This window comes from Phyllopteryx taeniolatus, chromosome 9, assembly GCF_024500385.1.
Source record: "Phyllopteryx taeniolatus isolate TA_2022b chromosome 9, UOR_Ptae_1.2, whole genome shotgun sequence".
Taxonomy (NCBI): Eukaryota; Metazoa; Chordata; class Actinopteri; order Syngnathiformes; family Syngnathidae; genus Phyllopteryx; species Phyllopteryx taeniolatus.
The window spans coordinates 19,691,577-19,712,872 of record NC_084510.1 but is presented as its reverse complement, the minus strand read 5'-3'; the positions used below and the strand labels follow the sequence as shown (position 1 = coordinate 19,712,872).

The window sequence follows — 21,296 nt, the reverse complement described above, 5'->3', positions numbered from 1 at the left end:
GAACTGCTGGATGGTCCATTACCGTTTCCAAAGTCCAAATCCATCCTCGTTGTTGAGATAAGTGGCTGTCTGTTAGAATCTGGAGAGTCAAATTTGTACTTTAATCGTGGCCACCGAGCATAGAAATGATCAAGAGTCCTGTTTTTCATTTGTTTGTTGCATTAATTCAGCCACCCCAACCACTAGAATTGATTAATTAATATGGATTAATTCATTTTTTGAATTAATTTTGTAATTTGTTTTCTCATTGAATAACTAATTTAAAAAAAGTTATATTTAGATAGGTATTTTTTTTTACATTTACGAATGTCCCCACCCATCAGTCCTCTTTAAAAATCGAAAGCAATGCGTCGTTATCTAAAGCTGAATTTTACGAGAGTACCCTAAAAGTGTCAAAAAATCATAAGGGTAATTTTTTTATTCTGTAATTATTTTTTAGATTGTTTTTCTACTATGCATCTCTTAAACGTGTCAAATGCCATCCATCCATCCATTCTCTGAACTGCTTATGCTTACTATGGTTGCGGGTCAAATATTTGTTTTATTTTATATTCGTGTGTGTGTGTGTGTGTGTGTATGTATTTATATATATATATATATATATATATATATATATATATATATATATATATACAGTTTTTAGACAAATTTCATCAGGATAGTTTTAGTGGTACCATGAAAGGCTCACAAAAGCAATCCAAAAATGTTATTTTTATCATTACTTTGTATATTGCTTCTGTATTTTGCATCTCAAACACGCGTCTGTTTTTATATTAAAGTGTATTTTTTATTAGGTGGGTCGATTATTTGTCATACTTATTTTGAAATATTGTATTGTTTCTCTACTTTGCGTTTCTCAAAAGTGTCTCTAATGTTTTTTTATTTGATCTTATATATTACCGCAGGACGTTATTACGATTCATAACGTACGTAGTGCAAAAATCAATACAAAAATTGTGAGGATCACCGCATGTTATGTACTGTACGTAAGTCACATTTTTACGAGTGTACTTGAACGTCTCACATCAACAACTCAAAAGTGTTTTTTTCCCCACAGTTATTTTTATACTATTTTTATATTGTCCTTCTCCCAAACGTGCGTATAATATTTCTATAGATTATTGTCTTTTTTAGATTGGGCGGTTGAAACACAGGATGTGGGCTCGGCTTGGGTGAAAGGGGAAAGTTCGGAGGTGGCCATGTTGTTGTCTTTGTGTAAAGGAGTGGAGTTCGGTCTCACATCACTCTTCTCCCCCCGAGTCCTTTCGAAACTCTTCCCCCCTGGGTTTCTACCCTCCCGAACCTCTCCCCTTCTACCCTTACAACCCCAACCCGTCCCCCGATCACTTTCCAGCCTACGACCCGGGTGAGTTTGTTCGCCGAGTTTTGGTTGTTTTATTTGTTTAGTTTGTTTTCCCGTGTTGTTGCGTTCCGACGTAGCGGAAAGAAATTGCTTAGCTTAGCTTAGCATTAGCTTCTGGTGCTAGTAGGCCGCAGCGGCCACGGTGAATACGCCATCGTCTCAAATTAGTTTTGCTAGCTTAGCCAATCACCGGAAACACCAACCTTCGCGTTAATTTAAAGCCCTAATAACCTTTTAGTTTACCACTATAGTTATAAATAGCATCTAATTTGACCTGTATGTCATTTACTATAAAGCAAAATGTCACTATGTTGAATAAAAGATTTTAAAAAAGACGGGAGTTGGCGTGCGCTAACTAGCGTGCGCATGCTCCATTCATCCCCCACAGTTCGACGAGCCTTCAAAATTCTAATTGGTTAAATGCGAATACTTTATTTCGAAATAAATGCCGAAAACATCATTGAGAGACGTTTAAGTGGTGTAGGAAATACATCTGAACACTTGTGTTAAACAAGAATAGCTGTTTAGTGTTTTTTGAGGGGGGGGGGGGGGGGGTTCGCCGAGTTGGCACGCGGCTAATGATGACGAAACGGTTAGCCGGCAAGCAGTCTTGGCCGTATAATCGATTTATTTTCTTCTTCGTTACTCATCAAACTTACATTTGTATGTACATAAACTCGATTGCATTGTCTGTGTTATCACTTTTAAAGTATTTGGTTTTTACATTTCACAAGCATTTGGATGCGTGTTTGTGAATATTTTGGCGTTGCGTTTCACGTCATAGCCTGTCCTAACTTCGGAAGGCCGTTTGTGTATTTTTTTCGAGATCATTGATATCAGGCTTGAGGCCCATGTACTAGTTGGCGCTCTGTCCTCACTAGTAAGACAATTCAGTGGACCAGTAGAACAACTAAGTAAGTTTGATACTGCTTTTTTTCAGACCGATACCAGTACGAGTATTCACTCTTGAATACTCACCGATACCACTAATACTTTTAGATGCGTAAAATTTAAATGATCGTAAAGACAGATAATTGTTAACAGATACATTTCTTTCTGATGCACATGATGATTCGCCAATGTGTCAAACCGCCGCCGTGAAGAACTAACTACTGGTGAGGAGGACTTACAATGTCAGATTGTTTTGCTTTAAGTATTGGTGGCTGGTATCGGCAGCCTTCATGAGTACCCAATACATAGACGTAAGGTATCTGCTTGATACCCGGTATTATTACTCGCCCATCCCGACTGGTAACATTTTCTCCGTTACTATATGGTATTTCTGGACACTAATAGGACAGACTTAGCATACTAGTTGTCAACGAGATCAGTTTTGCTTCACTAGTAGCATGTTGTCCTACAAGTATGCCAGAGTTGTCCTAGTGAGGACAATCGGCATGCTAGTACATAAAGCTCATGTCATATAGCAATGATATTGAAGAAATGCTTAAACGGCTTAAAGATTTTTGTACAATTCAAAGCCCTGGTAGAATGCACAAAAAGCCTGTTTACATCTTTTTTTTTTTTTTTTTAATCCAGTGACTTTGAGCACTGTGTTACCAACTTGAAACTTGAACAACAGTTCTTGTCTTGCTACAAATGTTTTGTTCACGACTAGTGCCACTTTTGAGTGACTTCACTTAGACTCTATCTGACTGACTTAGTGCACCTTACGTTGAGCAGCTAACCATTATCGTCACGTGTAACATATTGCGCTCCCCCCTCCTCCCTCTAGATCATCACTGTGATCAAAGACCCCCGTGCCCCCAAGTTCAGAAGACCCACGCACGTCAGCTACAGCTATGGACTCCGGTGTGATTGAAGGAGGGCTCAATGTCACCCTTACCATCAGGCTGCTCATGCATGGCAAGGTGAGGTGTCGGCACGCAGTGCCGTTTTTCACCACAATGACCCACCCCGCCGCCCACTCCTCAGGGACCAATGTGATGAGTCATGTTATTGACTTGGTACTGTTGAGATCCTGATACATACAAAACCCATAGCAGTGTGTCCACACAAGGGCCATTCATGCTATTCCTGTACAGTGGAACCTGTAAGCGTTGTGTAGTGTAAACTCCAAAGTATGTATACATTAGCATATGTACTTTAATAGCAAAGGAAGGGCTGCAACGATTAATCGCTTAACTCAAATAATTCAATCTCCATCTCGAAGTTTTGCAGGGATAATTTTTCTACTGGACTAATGTTACTGCAGACACACTCACAACACCGTGTAGAAGTGATCAAGGATAGACTGTGAAATAAATGTTTATCGAGTTACTCGATTGATTGATAGGATAATCGGTACACTACTCGACTCTAAAAATATTTAATAGCCACAGCCCTGAAATGGTGTGTCATTGATCTTAAATTAATTGAGTTGCTCATTTTGTGTACTCGGAAGCCAGACCCTTTCCAATGTCGCACTCCTTTCCATTTCTTGTATAGTTATTGTTGCACCTTGCATCATTGCTATCAATGGTATCCAAAGAACTAAACATTATAAAACCTTATTCATACACGTAATGTTTTAAAGGAGACAAATGTATTTTTTTGTGTGTGTAATTTAAAACACTTCCCTGGTGTCTTCATATACATATACAAAGGCTCAAGTAACACTTGCTCTCTGTCACACACTGGTTGAAATCGCTCTGTTTTGAGAGGGCAGTTCTGTCTCATGTAAATGCAGTTGACAACCGGTGGTGGAGCTAGGGCATTGCGGCAAGGCAAGCGGCTTTTCAGTATTGCCAGTTTGCCACCTTAGCAAAGTTGTTACATTATTTAGCAATTGTTTGATGTGATGTTCGTTGGAATGAGGTCTCACTTGATCACGATTCAGGCAACGTGAGAGGTATAGTTTTCACAATAATTTTGAATTCAGGGACATTTATCTAAGAACTATTAACGTTTAAAAAATATATACATTTCCCAAATATGTTCTGAAACATACTGTAACTGTGTTTTGTCATTTCAGGAAGTTGGCAGTATCATTGGAAAGGTAAGGCTTAACGGAACACAATTAAATTCAAATGTTTTTGTGGCACAAAATGTTACTTTTATGTTCTGCTTTTAGAAAGGCGAATCTGTGAAGAAGATGAGAGAAGAGGTGACTTCCTTGTGTGCCCTTTCTGCGGTTTTATCATAACGCGGCGGTTTTAAATGCCAAGTGGATGTTTTTTTCACGCTCGTTCTTTTCCGTGCAGAGCGGGGCACGGATCAACATCTCTGAGGGCAACTGTCCCGAGAGGATCATCACTTTGGCCGGGCCGACCACCGCCATCTTCAAAGCCTTCTCCATGATCATTGATAAACTGGAAGAGGTGGGGGTCCAGCTCAAAGAATTGTCTGGATTTATATTCTTGCACAACCCTAAATAAGCATTTGTCAACCTATTACTAAGTCAAGGCACATATTTTACATTAGAAAAATGTAATATTGTTATATTCAGTAACTGCCTGGATCTGGATACACTGACAGATGAGGTTAGACAGAATCCCCATGAACCATGATGTTTGCAGATGACATTGTGATCTGCAGTGAAAGCTGGGAGCAGGTGGAGGAACAGTTAGAAAGGTGGAGGCATGCACTGGAAAGAAGAGAATCAGAATCATCTTTATTTGCCATGTCGAAAACACACAAGGAATTTGTCTCCGGTAGTTGGAGCCACTCTAGTACGACAACAAACAGTCAATTGACAGAGAATACCTTTGAGACATAAAGACATAAAAAAAAGTCATTAAGGAATAAAAGGTTGCCAGTAATGTGGTAAGAAACGAGTCCAAGCAGGTTGGAACAGGTGTAGGAAGGTGTCAGGTGTGTTATGTGACAGAAGAGTCTCTCTTAGGATGAAGGGCAAAGTTTATAAAACTGGTGAAGTCAGCCATGATGTACGGATTAGAGGCAGTGGCACTGAAGAGACAACAGGAAGCAGAGCTGGAGGTGGCGGAAGTGAAGATGTTGAGGTTCTCTCTCGGAGTGACCAGGTTGGATAGGATTAGAAATGAGCTCATCAGAGGCGCAGCCAAGGTTAGATGTTTTGGAGACAAAGTTGGAGAGAGCAGACTTCGATGCTTTAGACACGTCCAGAGAAGAGAGAGAGTATATTGGTAGAAGGGTGATGAGGATGGAGCTGCCTGGCAAGAGAGCTACAGGAAGACCAAAGAGAAGGTTAATACCTGTAGTGAGGGAAGACATGAAGGCAGTTGGTGTTCGAGAGGAAAAGGCAGGAGATAGGCTTACATGGAAAAGGATAACACGCTGTGGCGACACCTAATGGGACAAGCCGAAAGGAAAAGAAGACAGTAGCTACCTGTTAATGGCAGGAAAGCGTTAAATTGAATTTTAACGGAGCAGGTGGACTAGTGCAATGTGGTCACGTCATCAGCGCAAGAGAACATGTTTGATTCAAGGAGTGCAAAATAAAAGGAGACTACGCGGTGGTTTGCAAGCCGCCGTTAAACACAAAAGGAGAAGATGGCGATGATGTCCGAGAAGACAAATGTGAGAAAAGACAATTCTGTAAGTGTGGGATCATTTCAGACTGAGCAGAAATAAGAACACTAGTGATGCGACGTCTCTCAAGGAATACACACACAACGCGGTGGAGAGCCAAGATGACCGTCGCATAAATCAGTGTGTTTAACGTTAATGAAATTTACTAACATGTCGTCAGTCCTCCGGAGGGCTAAGGTTTCTGTTTGGGCAGTTTATATGATGGTGATAAGTAGAGCATGTGCATGACAATAACGTGACTTCATTCAGGGTGTTTGCTTCTCAAGGGACAGTTTTGCTCAGTGATTTAAGTGTGTGTGTGTGAGACACATGGCTCGTGTATCTGTGGCTACATTTTGAGTCAAGTACTGTCGGTAGTGGGGGAAAAAAATTGCGAGTGGCAAAGTTTGCCGAAAAATTTATTCAGTTAATACCGCTAATTGTTCGTATCAAGGTGCCTTCATTTTCATTTTATTTTTGGTTAGTGTGGTCAAAGCTCTTAAACACACAGCCACAAACCTACTGTATAATGTTGTCACATCCTAAAATAATAGCTGCTCAAGTGGCGTTGCACAACAGGCTCCTTACGCCTTTTTACTTTTAAATTGAAATGTTTTCTTTTTTGTTCGAAATTGCCCCATGGAAAATTTTCTTGAAGAAAATACTAGACTTTTCACCGATTTTACCGGCCTGCTCGGTATCGGCTGATAATTAGCATTTTATGTTGATCGGCTTTAATGTCATCATTCGCCGATCCGATAAATGACTTCCGGAAAAGTCATTGACTCCCCGCCGCCATCATGAACAGTATATTTGAATCCAAAAGCTAGTTTATTTTTAGCCTTGTCACGTGTCTTTTGACGCAGTACTGTAAATATCGGACAGCCAATAAAGTTATTTAAAAAAAAAAAAGCATCCCGTTTTTTCCGATCATTTGGCTTTATCTTGTCAACTCAAATACGACCGGACACACTTGTTACCATGGCAACGACAACAAGCGTGGATCGCGCCGACTGTATTAGAAGAACAAAATGGGGAAAACGTGTTTTGGTGGTCACAGGTGCTCAGGACAGGAGAGGACGTTCATTTAAGGATTGCTTGAGGTATGTTCACATACTTTTAATACGATACGGCTTGCAAGCAGGCAGCAAAACATTATGTAGCCGAGCAAGCTAGTGTTAGCACTAACGGTTGTACGTAAACATGCCGCTGTTCTGTCGAATCATGCTCTAAAGTTTCGGTGTGGGTGAAGTAATTTAATTACAATAAAGTGATTTAATTACAGTAAGTTCGCACCCATTATTTCTGTCATGTTGTAATATTGGTTTGACCTGACTTATATAAATACATGATCTGACTAGAGCAGTGATTTCTAACCTTTATGGAGCCAAGGAACATATTTTACAATTGAAAAATCTCACGGCACCAACAAATAAAAATGTCACAAAAAGTGGATACATTAATTACTGTATGTACTTCCTGCCATCTAATAGAAGACAATTCATTTGTTCTGTCTGTCACTATGCCTCAGTGGCATAAATAGATGAACAAAGATACATTTATTGTAAATATAATTTTTTGAGCAATTAAGTACACAAGTATATACAGTAAATGAACAGGTAATTTAAATGGACACATTGCTCCATCTTGTGATCGGATTGGTTATGGGTTTTTTTAAACTCTCTCATCGGCCCCAAAAATCCTGATCGTGGAAAGCCTAGAAAATACAGGTAATGTAAATATGTGAATTTAAAAAAATAAAACAGTTGATTATCTCAAAAACGAAAAATAGGTCACAGTGAAATTGCTTATTTTTACTTGTGTATAAGCAAATATATAATTTATCCAAATACCTGATTATTTGATAAAAATGTTGGTAGGATACTCTAATATTAAAATATATATATAGGCCACAACCCGCGCCCAGACGCTCACATGCAAACTAACCAGCCAGCCGGGCTCCAGCCCCTAATGTCACTCACTCGGCCACGGCCCTATTAGACACACATACAACATATGGATACTACAGTAAGTACAGTAATGGACTGTGTGTGCAGCACTTCTGTGTTTGGGGTAAAGAGGCGTGGTAACTTCTGCTCACTGGGAAACGCATCATGACAACATGGGAAACGTGTTGAAACGCCATAACTGTTGATGCTGAGCATAGCAGCGTTGGCTGGTGGAGCTATCGCTTCGTATTTAAAAAAAAAAATAAATAATAATAATAATAAACTTTTGATGAAATTTTCACCTCAATGTACCAAATATACTTATTACACAACCCCACGTTATCACACATTTAAAGAATGAGGTTATTTTTCCGTCACATGGTGTTCCAGTAGCTTAAGTTGAAACAAACGGACAGTGGAAACTGGTCCACTGCCTCACCTTTCCAATGGAATTGCTTATTGTTGCCATGCATATGGTCCATTATATTTTGTAAAACCTGTTTTTTCTTCTATTCGCTTGTTTTTTTAAACAGTGCTATTTTTCTTTATTGAAAACAAGAAAAAAGTTGGATAGTTTCCCGCGACACACCTGTTGATCTCGCATGACACAATTGGTTGGGAATCACTACGCTAAATGGACCAAACTGTGCCCCTAGGATATCAGCAGCTCGATGACAAACAGCACAGCCACCAGCAAGCCCCCAGTGACTCTCCGCATCGTGGTGCCCGCCAGCCAATGTGGCTCCCTCATTGGCAAAGGTGGCTGCAAGATTAAAGAAATCCGAGAGGTAAACGACCCGTTTTAGAAGCGAAAGAAAAGTGTCTGCTTTGTAGTCTTCTTTTTCTTCTTACCCTCTCTCACTTCCCTTTGGTTTGTTGTGCTGTCAGTCAACCAGTGCTCAGGTCCAAGTGGCAGGTGACATGCTGCCCAACTCCACGGAGCGCGCCATCAGCATAGCTGGCACGCCCCAGTCTATTATCGAGTGTGTCAAGCAGATCTGTGTGGTCATGCTCGAGGTAAGTAGGAATCTCCACAAAGGAATATTTTCATTTTAGTTGAGTGAAAGAGAAAAAAAAAAAAAAAAAAAAATATATATACATTTATTTTATTTTTTTTAATTACTGGAGCAATATTTATATTTACTGTATTTCCTAATTTAGTGTTTGAGGCAGTTTATCCACTCAACTGCTATTAGGCAGGAGACCTTAATTTGTGTACATTTTATTATGATATTTAATAATATAAATGACTTATGTAAATAATAGTGGTTGGGTCTTTATTACAGGAGCGACCTTTATTTGTACAACCTTTTATTCAATATCAACTTTATTTGTACAAACACATTTTTCTAAAGATATTAAACAATATATGTTAGAGATGCAGCTATCCTATATTTTAGTATTTGAGTATCCTACTAAAACTTCTATCAAATGAGTATTCGGATGAAATACATTTTTGGAGGGAATTATGACTACACGAGAAAATAAGCCATTTCAGTCAATAAATGATCAATTGTTTTCTGTTTTTAGATAATCAACAGTTTTAATTTCTTAATCTCACATCTTGCATAGCAGCATACTGTAATTTCCTGTCCAGAAACATTTTCAGTGAGGCTATTTCAAAGGCAAATAAAAGTAATAAAATTTATTTCAAACTCAGTATTTGTTGTAAGTATAAAAAAAAAAAAACAAGGTATTCATTAAAAAAGGCATAAACGACCTTCAATGTTGTGCAACTTCACTTGAGCAGCTAGCATTTTAGCATGTGACATAATACAGTACATTCATGGCTGTGTGTTTATGATCTTAGACCAGAATAAATAAATTAAAAGACGCCTTGAGAGGAAACACAAATATTACCTTTGCTTATTTTGGTACATGACCAATTTTACTCTAAAGTCCTCTCTGACCAACTTTTTTCTCCTCTTTGCAGTCTCCCCCGAAAGGCGTCACAATTCCCTACCGACCCAAACCTTCAGGATCTCCTGTCATTTTCGCAGGCGGACAGGTACACACCATGCTCGATTGCTAGTTTTGAGATTGTTGTAAGTGCTTTGGTCTATTTGTTTCTGTACAAATCTTAAAAACAAGCTACTCCTTCTTCTGGCTTTACTTCATTTCTCTGTCATGTCCCTAAAGATGTTTCCTTTGCAAGAAATGTGGAGACTTTGGACAAGACTTAATGTTGCTGATGTTTTTATTAGTTTTAGCCGACGTCCGATGCAAGGCCTGTGAAAGTTGTGTTCTTATTTGTTACAGGCGTATGCCGTACAAGGACAACACGCCATTCCACAGCCAGATGTAAGTGAAGTATCTGCTTCTGTGAGTCCCCCTTCCCCACCGCAGCAACCCCACCAATTCCCCTTTCATGTCACCTTCCCTAAACTTGACGCCCTCCGCCTCCTGCCCTTGGGCAAAATGGGAATTTTTGTTTTTAGATGTCGACATTGTTCATATTATTTCAGTTCCTCTAATGGTTGCCAGTTCCTTTTAGTCAAGCTTAGTTACAGTTATAATTAGTTACTTTGACAGCTTTTCAAGCAGATGAATTGTACTTGTACAAACGGGCGAGCAGCGTGCACATCAGTGACTCCATATAAGGCTGAAACAAGCCTTCTATTTTCTATATCTTCTTGATTTCTCCAGCCTCTTTCACACAGAGATCACATTAAATATGGCAGTAAATTCAACTTGCATAATCATAAAAACTGTCAACACTAAAGATCATGTTTTTAAGGCACATTTTAACAGAAATTGACCACTGTAGTGTTCCAGCACTATATCGCAGTTCATCGTTTCTGCCCCCCGTTCGTTTACTTTTCAGCCATTTAAAGGTCCCGTATTTTGGCTATTGAGACCTCCATAGAGTGACTCTCTAACATGGACTTGGTAAAAGTGTCAAGTTAATTAAAAAAACAAAACAAAGAAACCCAAGTTGGTTTTGTCATAAGAGTGTCCAGAAAAGGCCCCTTTGACAGCTACTTCTGTCTGATCCAGTTTTGTCAGCTTTGTCCATATTTGGTTTAGACCACCCCCTTCGCTCTGATTGGTTGCCTCCGTGTGAAAGACCCAGTTGTGAGAGCACACGTGTTTATGTTGACAGCGCTGGCTCAGGAGGGGAGAGAGAGGCGGAGATCTTTGCTTGTGACGTAGATAAGCTCGCTAAATTCGAATGACCTGATTTTAGGCCTCTGCAGAAAAAAAAGTCTAACTCGGGAATGCGTTGATGATTTTAATTCATATTTCTCATATTTACTGAGGCACCATAGAGCCAATATAACGTCCCAAATACTAGAAAAAGTTGCTTTGGCAACATATGGAACCTTTAATTATCGGTGGGAGACCGGTAAAACACAACTCACAGGAACTGCTGTCGGCCACAGCTCACGCTCACAAGCCACCCCACCAAGCCCTGCCTCTTAAAGGCACATGTATTTACAGAGACACTAAAATATGTACAGTATTTGTTCATTTTATGCATTATTATTATTTTCTTTTGTGTTCCCTCCTGAAAGTATGTTTTAATAAGTGTAAATATGTCTAAACCTTGTGGGGTGAGTGCCATCATCTCGTGTGACCAATCAAATGCTTTCTGGCATTCAGTTGAACTTATGCACTGTCACACATTTTGTTTGCTGGTCCTACACCTAAAGTGGATTATTGTTAGGGGCATTTCTTCCCGCCCCATTCTTTGGCATTGTCATTTATAAACAGAAACAACAGCCTTCAAAAATGAAAGGTTTTACGGTCTGAGACTGTTGCCAGACACATTGTAATATGCAATAGCACCGCCTAATGGACTTAAGTGGGTTACCTTTGCTTTGCTGAACTGTTGGTCGTGATTCTTGGTTGATTCACACGTATATGGGTTGCTTTGACTGTCGATAACGGTCCAGCTTTTGTTTGTTAGGGTTTGTCCAGACTCTCCACGGGTCCACCAATGACCATCTGCTGCTCTGCTGCTTGCTCTGTTTCTTGCACTTTTTAAATAATCCCATGTTGACCTTGACTTGACCTCCTTTTGCCTACCTGGTTCAAGCAGCCTTCCGCTTTTAATCGTCTCTAGAAGCTTCTCTTTAAATTCTATTGTCACAATGAGGGAATGTTGTTTGCTGGACACTGTAGGTACACCTACACCCAATGAGAGCTTTATCAAAATCTCTGCATTCTCACAGGTTGGATTTGCACTGCAGGGCCAATGCCCTATTCCAGTTTAATGGAAATGATCGTGTGTCTACTTCCTTGTACATTTCAAGTGGCAAATGCTACATGGCTATGTTTACATTGACGGAAACCTTGAAACCACCCGCATGCGCAGGTGTCCAAATTGCACAGGAATAACTCCGTTAGTGTCAACGTTGGGCAGTGACAATTAATACAAATATTAAACATAACATAGCATTTATTTGGCCTGTTCTGACTCCTCCCCAATTATTTTTAAATGATGGTAACCTCCACATTACTCCACTGGCTGCCTTCTACAATAAATGTTTTTATTTAAGGATGGATACACCTCTAATATAACACATTTAGAGCATGTAATTTTGATTTACAGTGGGTATTTATTTGTGTTGTTTGGGCAAGTGTGGTTTTGTTGACCGCATCAATGTGGTGTATTTCGTGGACATCAAGCTGGCATTGACGGCGTACATCCAGTCGGTGTGTTTATGATGCATTAGCGCATATCCAATATATATCAGATTTCATTTTAGTCCACAAAATCAATTATTTGATTACTCAATCAATGGGGTCATCACTTATAATAATCAATTCTAAAAAGAGTCTATAGCTGCAGCTCTAGTTTGTTTTATTTATACTGCAATGATGCATATCCCAATTGTGATGCTAACAATCTGAATTGTGTCACTTAAACCATGCAGCGTAAATCCAATTTTAGATGGTCATAATGGGTTTTGATTGACACCGTCAAAGAGATTAGATCACTGTTTTTCCTGTACCCTACTGAGATTTAAATCCTATTTGTATGATGTTTTGAACTGACTTTGATTTGTTGTTTTTGTTTCCTTCCCCTTTCCCTCTCCTTGTTTTCCCTCCAATCCTCCACCACTTCCTCCTCTCTCCCCCTTTTCACAGTCTTCCTCTGCTGCTATCTCTCCACAGCTCACCAAGCTTCATCAGCTGGCTATGCAGCAGAGCCCCTTCCCCATTGCACACAGCAACCAGGGATTCACTGGTACGCGCCGTAAAATGGGCACCCGGATCCCCCACGTGTGGCAACGTTTTGTGTTAAAATATGGTTATGTTTTTGTAAGGGATCGACACTTCAGCTCAGACCAGTTCTAATGAGATGAAAATTCCAAACGAGGTAACCTTTCTTTCATAGATTTTAGGGGCTGTGTTTAAATAATTCTCGCTTAAGCTCCTCCTGTTCTTCAGCTCATCGGCTGCATCATCGGCCGCCAGGGGGCTAAGATCAACGAGATCAGACAAATGTCAGGCGCCCAGATCAAGATCGCAAACCCGGTGGACGGCTCCACCGACCGACAGGTGACCATCACGGGCTCGCCTGCCAGCATCAGCTTAGCAGAGTACCTCATCAACGCCAGGTCAGTACACACACCCACGTGTTAGTCAGTTGAAGTCTGAGGCATGTTTCCACCAAGCAGTAAAACTCCGGTCAGCACAGAGACATTGGGGACTAAAATTTCCACGATCAACTATGGAGAAAAGAAAAGTTATTGTTAGGGGCTGAGCCATGTCGCGATTAGAGAACATCCCCTGTAAAAAAGGTTTCGAATTGCCAAGAGATGCCATAATATTGCGGCAAAGCACTACTTTTCTATTAAGACAGGGCTCTGGTCTGACTAAATGAGCCTCCTTCCCTCACTTCAAAATAGTTCCTTGGTACCAAGATGCCAGAAGAGTGAACCCAAGCAATACTTTTATATTAGATGGGGCTTTTCACCTAATAATGGAGGCTAGGTTCCCCCCAAAAATCAGAACAGGTGAGTTTGTGAATATGCAGGGACAAAACAAAAACAACTTCATGTAAATAGTGTCTTGGGGGCAGTTGATTTACTCAACTGTAGATGAGGGGAGGAGTCAATTTTTACCCATTTTGTGGAAGAACAATTTGGGGCTGCAACGATTAATTGAAGACCTTGAAAAATTCGTTTACCCAAAAATGCCGAAGCAAATTCTCTGCCTCGAAGCTTTGCAGGGATCGTTTTTCCACACGAGCTTGTGTTGATGCGGTTGCACGCGCCACTGTATAGAAACAAGTTGGCGCAATGGCGGTAGGAGTGCGTAAAAGGCAGAATGTCCAAAGTTTAGGATCATTCCACATTTACAAAACTTGAGTACGCCAACACAAGGTAATGTACTGATTTTAGCCTTTTTAATATGGTCGACCACCGCTATTTAGAACATATTGAAATGACCCTGCCAAATGGTCAAAGATGGACTCAGCCAGCGGTGCACTTTCAGTCGTTTTATTGAACAAACGGTACGAAAAAAAAAAGTAATACATTCATACATGAGCTGCTAGTGGCCACAACTGACACTCATGCACACGTGCAGAATGGCTAACCTGAGCTAACAACAGCCAGGTACACTCATTCGTGGGCACAGATGTCACTCACCAGACCAAGTCCTGCACATTCAAAGTCACAGATACTACAGTGAAGAAAATAATACATGCACCTCACATGCTCATTTTGTATTTGTATTGTTGTTTAACAATGCAAAACAAATTTTTATCCGATTGCTCCATTAATTGATACAGTTTTTGGTAGAATGCTTGACTTTACCAATGTTTGAGAGCTGCTGCCCTTCTCTCAATATATCACCATCTGCTCAGTCGGCGCTGGGTACACAAGCTGTGGCGAAGTGAACTGTTCTGCTTGGTGGAAACCCGCTATTATTATTCACTCAAGTGCAGATCGCTCTTGACTGCTGTCCAACGAAAAGCATGCATCTAAATTTAGAGTTAAGACTTCTTTTTTACATAAAACTTTAATTTAATAATTCATTTAAATATATAAATAACTAACATATGTATTTCATAATATAAAAAAAACGTTTTTTTTTTTTTTTTTTTTAAAGAAAATCCACAAAATTTGGATTTACATGCATTTCATTGGACAACAATGTACTACCATGCTCAGCTCTCTATTGGCCGACAGCCTTGTTTTGGTCAACATGACATGCTCGCGTTTTGCGGTCCCCCCTTCCCCCAAAGAAAAAAAAAAAAACATCCCCTTCCGCCGCCATTTGCCCACAGATAAGCCTACCCTGTGACCCATCCCGACTGTGTTGTCCCTCTTTCTCTCTCCTTGTCTCTTTTTCTACAGTGTAGAGTCCTCTAAACCTCCTCCTCCTCCTCCCTCCTCCTCCTCTTCTTCCTCCTCCTTGAACCCCGAACCGAGCAGCCCGTGCCCTTCCTCCACCTCTACTACCACTGCTACTACTACTAGCACCTCCTCTGCTTCCTCCTCCTGTGTGGTGCCCCCCTCAGCCTCCATCCCTCTGTCCTTGTTGCCTCCTGGGCCTCCTCCTCCTTCTTCCTCCACTTCCACCACCACCACCTCCTCCTCCGACCCCTCTCCTGCCTGTGTGTCCAGTCTCCTCACACTCAAGCCCTTGCCTCTGCTGGCCCTCCATGTTGTCAGCGGGGCCGCCAACCCCGAGTCCAAAATGGCCCCCGAGCTGGGCTCCAAGTCCAAGCGGCGACGGCTCTCCCCTTACTAACGCATCCAATATCTACACCTGCTTTGGCCACGCGCACTAAACACACACGCACACACAAAATACACACACCACTTTGCAAAATTTCTGGTAAGTTTAAGGTAAATTTCCATGGAAAGGTAAGATGGGAAATTTTGGAATTAACTGTATGGAGAGTCATTTAATGGAACGATATCTTTCAAGGTTCAATATAAACATTTACTTTTGTCATAAGAAGACATATGTGCAAAAGAATGCAATTAAAAAGCATGACATTTCAACTGATTTGTATGATAAGATCACGTTTTAAATATTTCATTGAACAATCAATTCTTCTGTTGAAGAACAAAAACCATAAAGAACAAAATCATGCTGCTATACTGTTTATAATATTTAGTATACTGATTTTATTCAGTGTCTAACAGTGATGGACTTGTTTGCACTGTGCTGTTTTATGTCGTGTAATTATTATTTTTTTTTTGGGGTCTACCTGCCCAGGAGCAACATATGCAAATTGGCTTACGCTGGTCCAATTTCTGTTAATTGTGCATTGTCCTTGAATGAATGTTGAGGTAAATACAGAAGTGGGTAGGAGTAGCTCTTAATTTAGAATATGACATGACTCAAAACATTACCTGAGTAAATATTCAGTGAAAAAAGTAGAAGTGGTCTGGAACTTCTGATTTCAGCACATGAATGTCCAATAGAAAATATAAAATTAGTAATGTGCAAATTCAGATATTCCCAACTATATCACTAACTTAATATTGTTTATTTTGTTAAAATTATAAAATGGCATTCATTATCGGCCTTTTCACACTGACAGCGCGCGGCGTCGACGCTCCCGTTCATTGTGTATGCGCTGACGGGGCGGTACCGCAGAATGCTGCGGCAAGTGCAGAGGGCGACTGAAGCGACGCGCCCTCAAATGGGAAAAAAAAATTAGATTCTGGAGCGTCGTCACGCCGACGTCACACAGCGCCTCCAATATGAAGAGGGGCTGGCGGAGTGATTTCTGTGAACGGCAAGGGGAAAATGGGAGGAAGTCCTAATTCTCGCTATTCCGAGTCGTCCCTGCGAAAGGCTTAAAAACTGCTCAGTATAAAATACACCTCGCGAAGCGCTCCTCGTGGAACTATAGCTCTCGAATGAGCTTAATTTACAGATCATACCGTGAAATTAGTATAGGATGTACCCATTCCCCCCCCCCCCCCCCCCCTTTTTTTTTCCCCAGCGTGACGTCCTTCTAAGCAAAGCCAGGGCCTTCTGTTGCAATTATGAAAAATTCATATTGCTGAGTTCTTCCTTGTGGGCTGCTGTGTCAGCACTTTTAAATTTGAGCACGGTTGGCATTTGCCGCACCGGAGTGCTGTTGTCCTTGTGCGCTGCCACGCGGAAATTTGGCACTGAGCAAGTGCGGTGTGAAAAGGCCACAAGTAATGGTCTTAAATTAACTGTACTTGCTGTCATGTGACAGTCCGGCTCCATTTGATTGGTGAAAGAGTCATGTGACAGCGCATGACGCAGAAGTCTCTGATAAAGCAAAACAAATGGATAATGCAAACAAAAACAGATAAAAATAAAAGTAGCTACTAGTGAGCGGAATGGCGCTCATTGTAATGGAGTAAAAGTAGCATTTATTCAGGAAAAAACTACTCAAGTTAAATGAAAGGGTGTTGCATTACAACTACTCTGGCAGGTACAATGTAACTGGTTAAATATTACCCACGCCCCTGACCCAATCCATTTGAAATTTAAAAATGCCCCCCATTCCAAAAATACCAACAAAGTCACATTGAAAACATTAAAAAAAAAAGCCCCTCTTCCTCCCCAAAAAGTCCCCTTCAACATGTCAAAAAAAAATAAAATCTTCTCATTGCCTCTTCATTTTTGCTAAACCCTTCAAGTCAATAGGCTCGTCATAATCAACTGTACTTGCATGAAATCTTATTCTAGTCAGGATTATCCCCAACTATATTTAAATTTCCTATTAAGAGTTAACCTTCAATTTAGTTAATTCCTGGATTCCCAAAAATTCCCATGGAAAGTTTACAACTTTGAAAATTCCCAGAATTTTGCAACCCTTCGCGCACACACACACACACGCACGCCCGCAATTTGCCATATTTACTCTATTGCCTGTCAAGTGTGCGGATTATTCCCATTCTAAGTGATTTGCATGCAGAGCGGATGCGTCCGCTGAAGCCTCTTTCCTCTTTGTGTGTGTAAGCTGTGCTCAGGTAACGGCTCTTTCTCCCAAGATGATGTCACACGCGCGCTAGTGATTTGTTTAGGTGTCACCACAGCGACAGCGAGTGCTATTTGTTCATAAAGGAGCTTTAGTCTGCGCTCAGGTATACACAACATTAATTCAAGTTGAGCTTTGACTTTTTTGGGGGGGGGGGGATAAAGGGGGAGGTCGCTGGATGTTTCTATGATGCTTATTTCTATCATTATTTCAATTAGTCTGTATTCCTCAACATTAGTCCACTGACTCCCATTGGCCACTTTCTCTAGGGGTCTATGCACCCGAGACATTGTGTAGGTACATGTGTCTGTATGTCATTGATTGGCAGCATATTTTTATGTTTTGTTTTTGTGGGAGGTGAAGCCTGGTTTCATGGGAGTTGGCCCAGTGTTGCACTGATGTATCAGGATAAGTGCTGAGTGCCCCCTGCATGTCTAACTTGGAACTAAACATTGATTTTGACCATTATCTGCCTTTTCTGTTTCTGCAAATAACTTAAAATTGAGTTAGCCCACTCTAGTTCCGAATGGGTCAGATGTACTTAAACCACTGTAAAAGGGGACTAAATAAAAGTAAAATGATGTAAATCTGCTCCCTCTTTGAAGATGCCAGACAAACACATATTATATAAAGAAATAATGTAGAAATGAATTCATCTGTAAAGTACCATGATTGTGTTGGGTAACATTTGAAAACATTGTCATGTGTAAAAAATGTAAAGGAAGCAAGCCACTTTCTATTAAAACTACAAAAAAGTAAAACTATGAACCTTTTGTTGATGCCTGACGCATAAGAGAATGAACAGGAAGGTGTTGTTCTAATGTATTTACAGTATTGTACAGCCGTACCTTAAGAGTTTAATTCATTCCTTCACCACAATTGTAACGTAAAGCATTAGGGCTCCAACTAACGATTATTTTAATAATCGATTAATCTGTTGATTTGTATTTATTGATTTATTCCCCCCGATTAATCATCGATGAATCAAACTTTATTTATTAAAAACCAGGACATTATTTCAAATTGACAGTGCAGAAAATGCACAAAAATTGTTTATGGTTCAGTTGCTGGTTTGGTCAGAAAAAAAGGCAAAAATATTCATTGTTTTCCAAAGTAAAAGCACATGTATGCAAACTTATTTTGATTAAACACAAAGATAATTTGTCTGCAAACATGGACTACAGAAATCTGTACCAGTGTGGCCTTCACATGCTGGCAGTGTTTTACAAATGTTTTTTTTCACACCGCGTACTCCTTTCAACTTTTCAGTAGTTGGTGCACCTGCCCTCAATAAAATGTCAAAACAAAGCCAGATGTCAGTTTGTTGCTTTTAAAACTTCTTAAGCCATGCACTTCCTTCAACATCGTGACCATATTTCGGGCCGCCCTCTCCCCAAATGAAGCGTTAATGACTTTTATGGATGTTCTTAATTTGAAAAAAAAAAATGAAAATAAACCTGGCACACCCCCTTTCTAAACATGATCGCATAGATGTTTTTTGTGTGGAAGGGGGGGCAGGGCATTTTAATATATCACTTATACACGCTGCCTTTTTCCCCACAACAAATCTCTTCATCTCGACAGTTAGCGCACACCCCCTTTCCAAACATGATCATGGAGAGTTAATACGGGCAATTTAAGGAGTTGTATTTTTACATTTTGCGGGGGAAAATAACTTTTTAAAATGTATTTTTTTTATTAACCCACATCGCCTTTACTCACTGACAGATGTTCCCAAACTTTTTTCATCACGTACACTTTTCAAAATCCTGAGATATTTGACGCACCCCCTTTCCATACATACATGATCATGTTTTGTTTTTGTTTTTGTTTAACAAAAAAAAAAGCATTATATCACCTTTACACAGTGACGGTCTTTTGCAAAGTCTTCACCACGCACCCCTTCGGCATCCTGAAAGTTGGCGCACCTCACTACAATTATGATGACTTAAAAAGACATTTCATGGAGTTTTTGACAATCTTTTGCAACCCACACATGCACCCCTTCATTCCGACAGTTTGGCGCACCCAGTCCCCAAATCAAATGTTATCTCACACCACCTACACACTTACTTGGCGTGATTTAATGTCTGCCCGAGGGAGAATCCCCACGCTACATTCACTACTGGAATTCGTGGCAAAAAATCCTGATGGGATTAAAAGTGGTGTTGATCTCCAACCATGCATCGTATGTGTTTGTGTATTTGTCCCGCTCCAGGCTTTCCTCAGAGGCTACCGGACTGGCAGCCAACTGATGAGACTTCCAGTCTGCACTACATCTCACCACCACCAACAACAAAAAAAGCTATATTACACCTATATAACATCTTCCTTCCTATGTTAGCGTCACTTCATCCACAGCCTCCAGGACTATTTATTTTTTGTTTTAGTCCACCCCTGAACTAGGATTTTAATGCCCTGTTTTTTGGGAGATGGGGTTTTAAATCAGTTGAGATTTATTTTTTGTTTTTTTTAAAAAAATATATTTTTGTCTTGAAACCTTTTTCCAGCTTCCATGTTTCAGTGCAGCAGCAGAGGAAGAGTTAGATTTAGTTGTGTACAGCGTAGGTTTCTTTGGGGGGGGAAAAAAGACACAAATAAAGGATCAAAAAGAAGAATAGAGTCACTCTTTTATTCCCCTAAAAATGTATTTTGTTACACGTCAGAGAGTAGTTTTACACACGCACACATGGTCACTAATGCATCATAGGCATGTTCCCTTTTTTGTCATTCCCCTCCTTGGGATCATGTTTTTTTAATTTTATTTTTTTGCTGGGCTGGGAGTTTTTATTTTTTTTTTTTTTTTTTGCCTTCGGGGTTTTTTGAGGGGGAAAGCTTTTTTTCTTGTAAAAACTGCTCTATACTAAAAAAAAAAAATTTAAAAGTTGGAATATTTGTTTTAAATGGACTTTTTTTTTTTTTTTTTTTTTTTTTTTTTTTTTAAACTACCAAAGGAAGGCCACTCGCAACACGTGTATGATGAGGCTGTTAAGAAGAAATCAAAATGAAGACAAAGAAGGGGTTGTGAGCTAACACTAGTTTCCTGCTCTTTGCTTTTCTCAGTTATTGATTTTTATGATTATTATTTGCAGGAAAAAGGACATTTGTGCACGTTTTTCTTTTTCTGAGACTGTAGATCTTGGGTGCCACAAATTTGTTAAAAAAAAAAAAATAAAGATGTGAAATGCTCTAAACACACCCCCTCGGCTTCTTGTCCTTTGTAATCAATATCAAATACTAAATTTAGTCATCTAAATTTAGTATTTTAAAGTATATTTATTGGACAGTTATTTAGTATTTATTATTAAAAAGACAAAAGCCAAATCATTTTTTCTGGTACGCAGGACGGCCGGCACTAGTCCACCTCGGTCTTCTAGTCTTGTAGTATTTAAACAGCCGATGCATTAAAGGGCGCTGTTGCTTTTGGACTTTATTTATTTTTTTATTTTTTTTGGGCGCACTGCGTAAGTTCTACCTGTCAAACTATGACGGTCAGACAAATGTGAGTCAAACTGACCCATTTAGTGTGTGTGTGCGTGTGTGTGTATATATATATATA

At 40.0% G+C, this 21,296-nt stretch overlaps 1 protein-coding gene across 5 annotated transcripts; it reads left to right on the top strand.

The window, feature by feature from the left end:
- The first annotated feature begins 1,190 nt into the window (after positions 1-1,190).
- Positions 1,191-20,935, top strand: LOC133483292 (poly(rC)-binding protein 2-like). Of its 5 annotated transcripts, none has more exons than XM_061784300.1 (13): positions 1,191-1,366; positions 3,099-3,234; positions 4,338-4,361; positions 4,437-4,469; positions 4,567-4,683; positions 8,460-8,591; positions 8,692-8,820; positions 9,737-9,811; positions 10,063-10,125; positions 12,898-12,997; positions 13,077-13,129; positions 13,201-13,370; positions 15,117-19,045. In XM_061784300.1, the coding sequence occupies exons 2-13, from the start codon at positions 3,166-3,168 to the stop codon at positions 15,511-15,513; spliced, it is 1,362 nt and encodes a 453-aa protein (XP_061640284.1). In that variant the 5' UTR covers positions 1,191-1,366; positions 3,099-3,165; the 3' UTR covers positions 15,514-19,045. The 5 variants fall into 5 exon arrangements, with proteins under 5 accessions (XP_061640284.1, XP_061640286.1, XP_061640285.1 ...); XM_061784301.1 differs by having other exon boundaries at positions 1,194-1,366; positions 10,063-10,104; XM_061784303.1 differs by lacking the exon at positions 15,117-19,045 and adding an exon at positions 19,956-20,935 and having other exon boundaries at positions 1,198-1,366.
- The last annotated feature ends 361 nt before the right edge of the window (positions 20,936-21,296 follow it).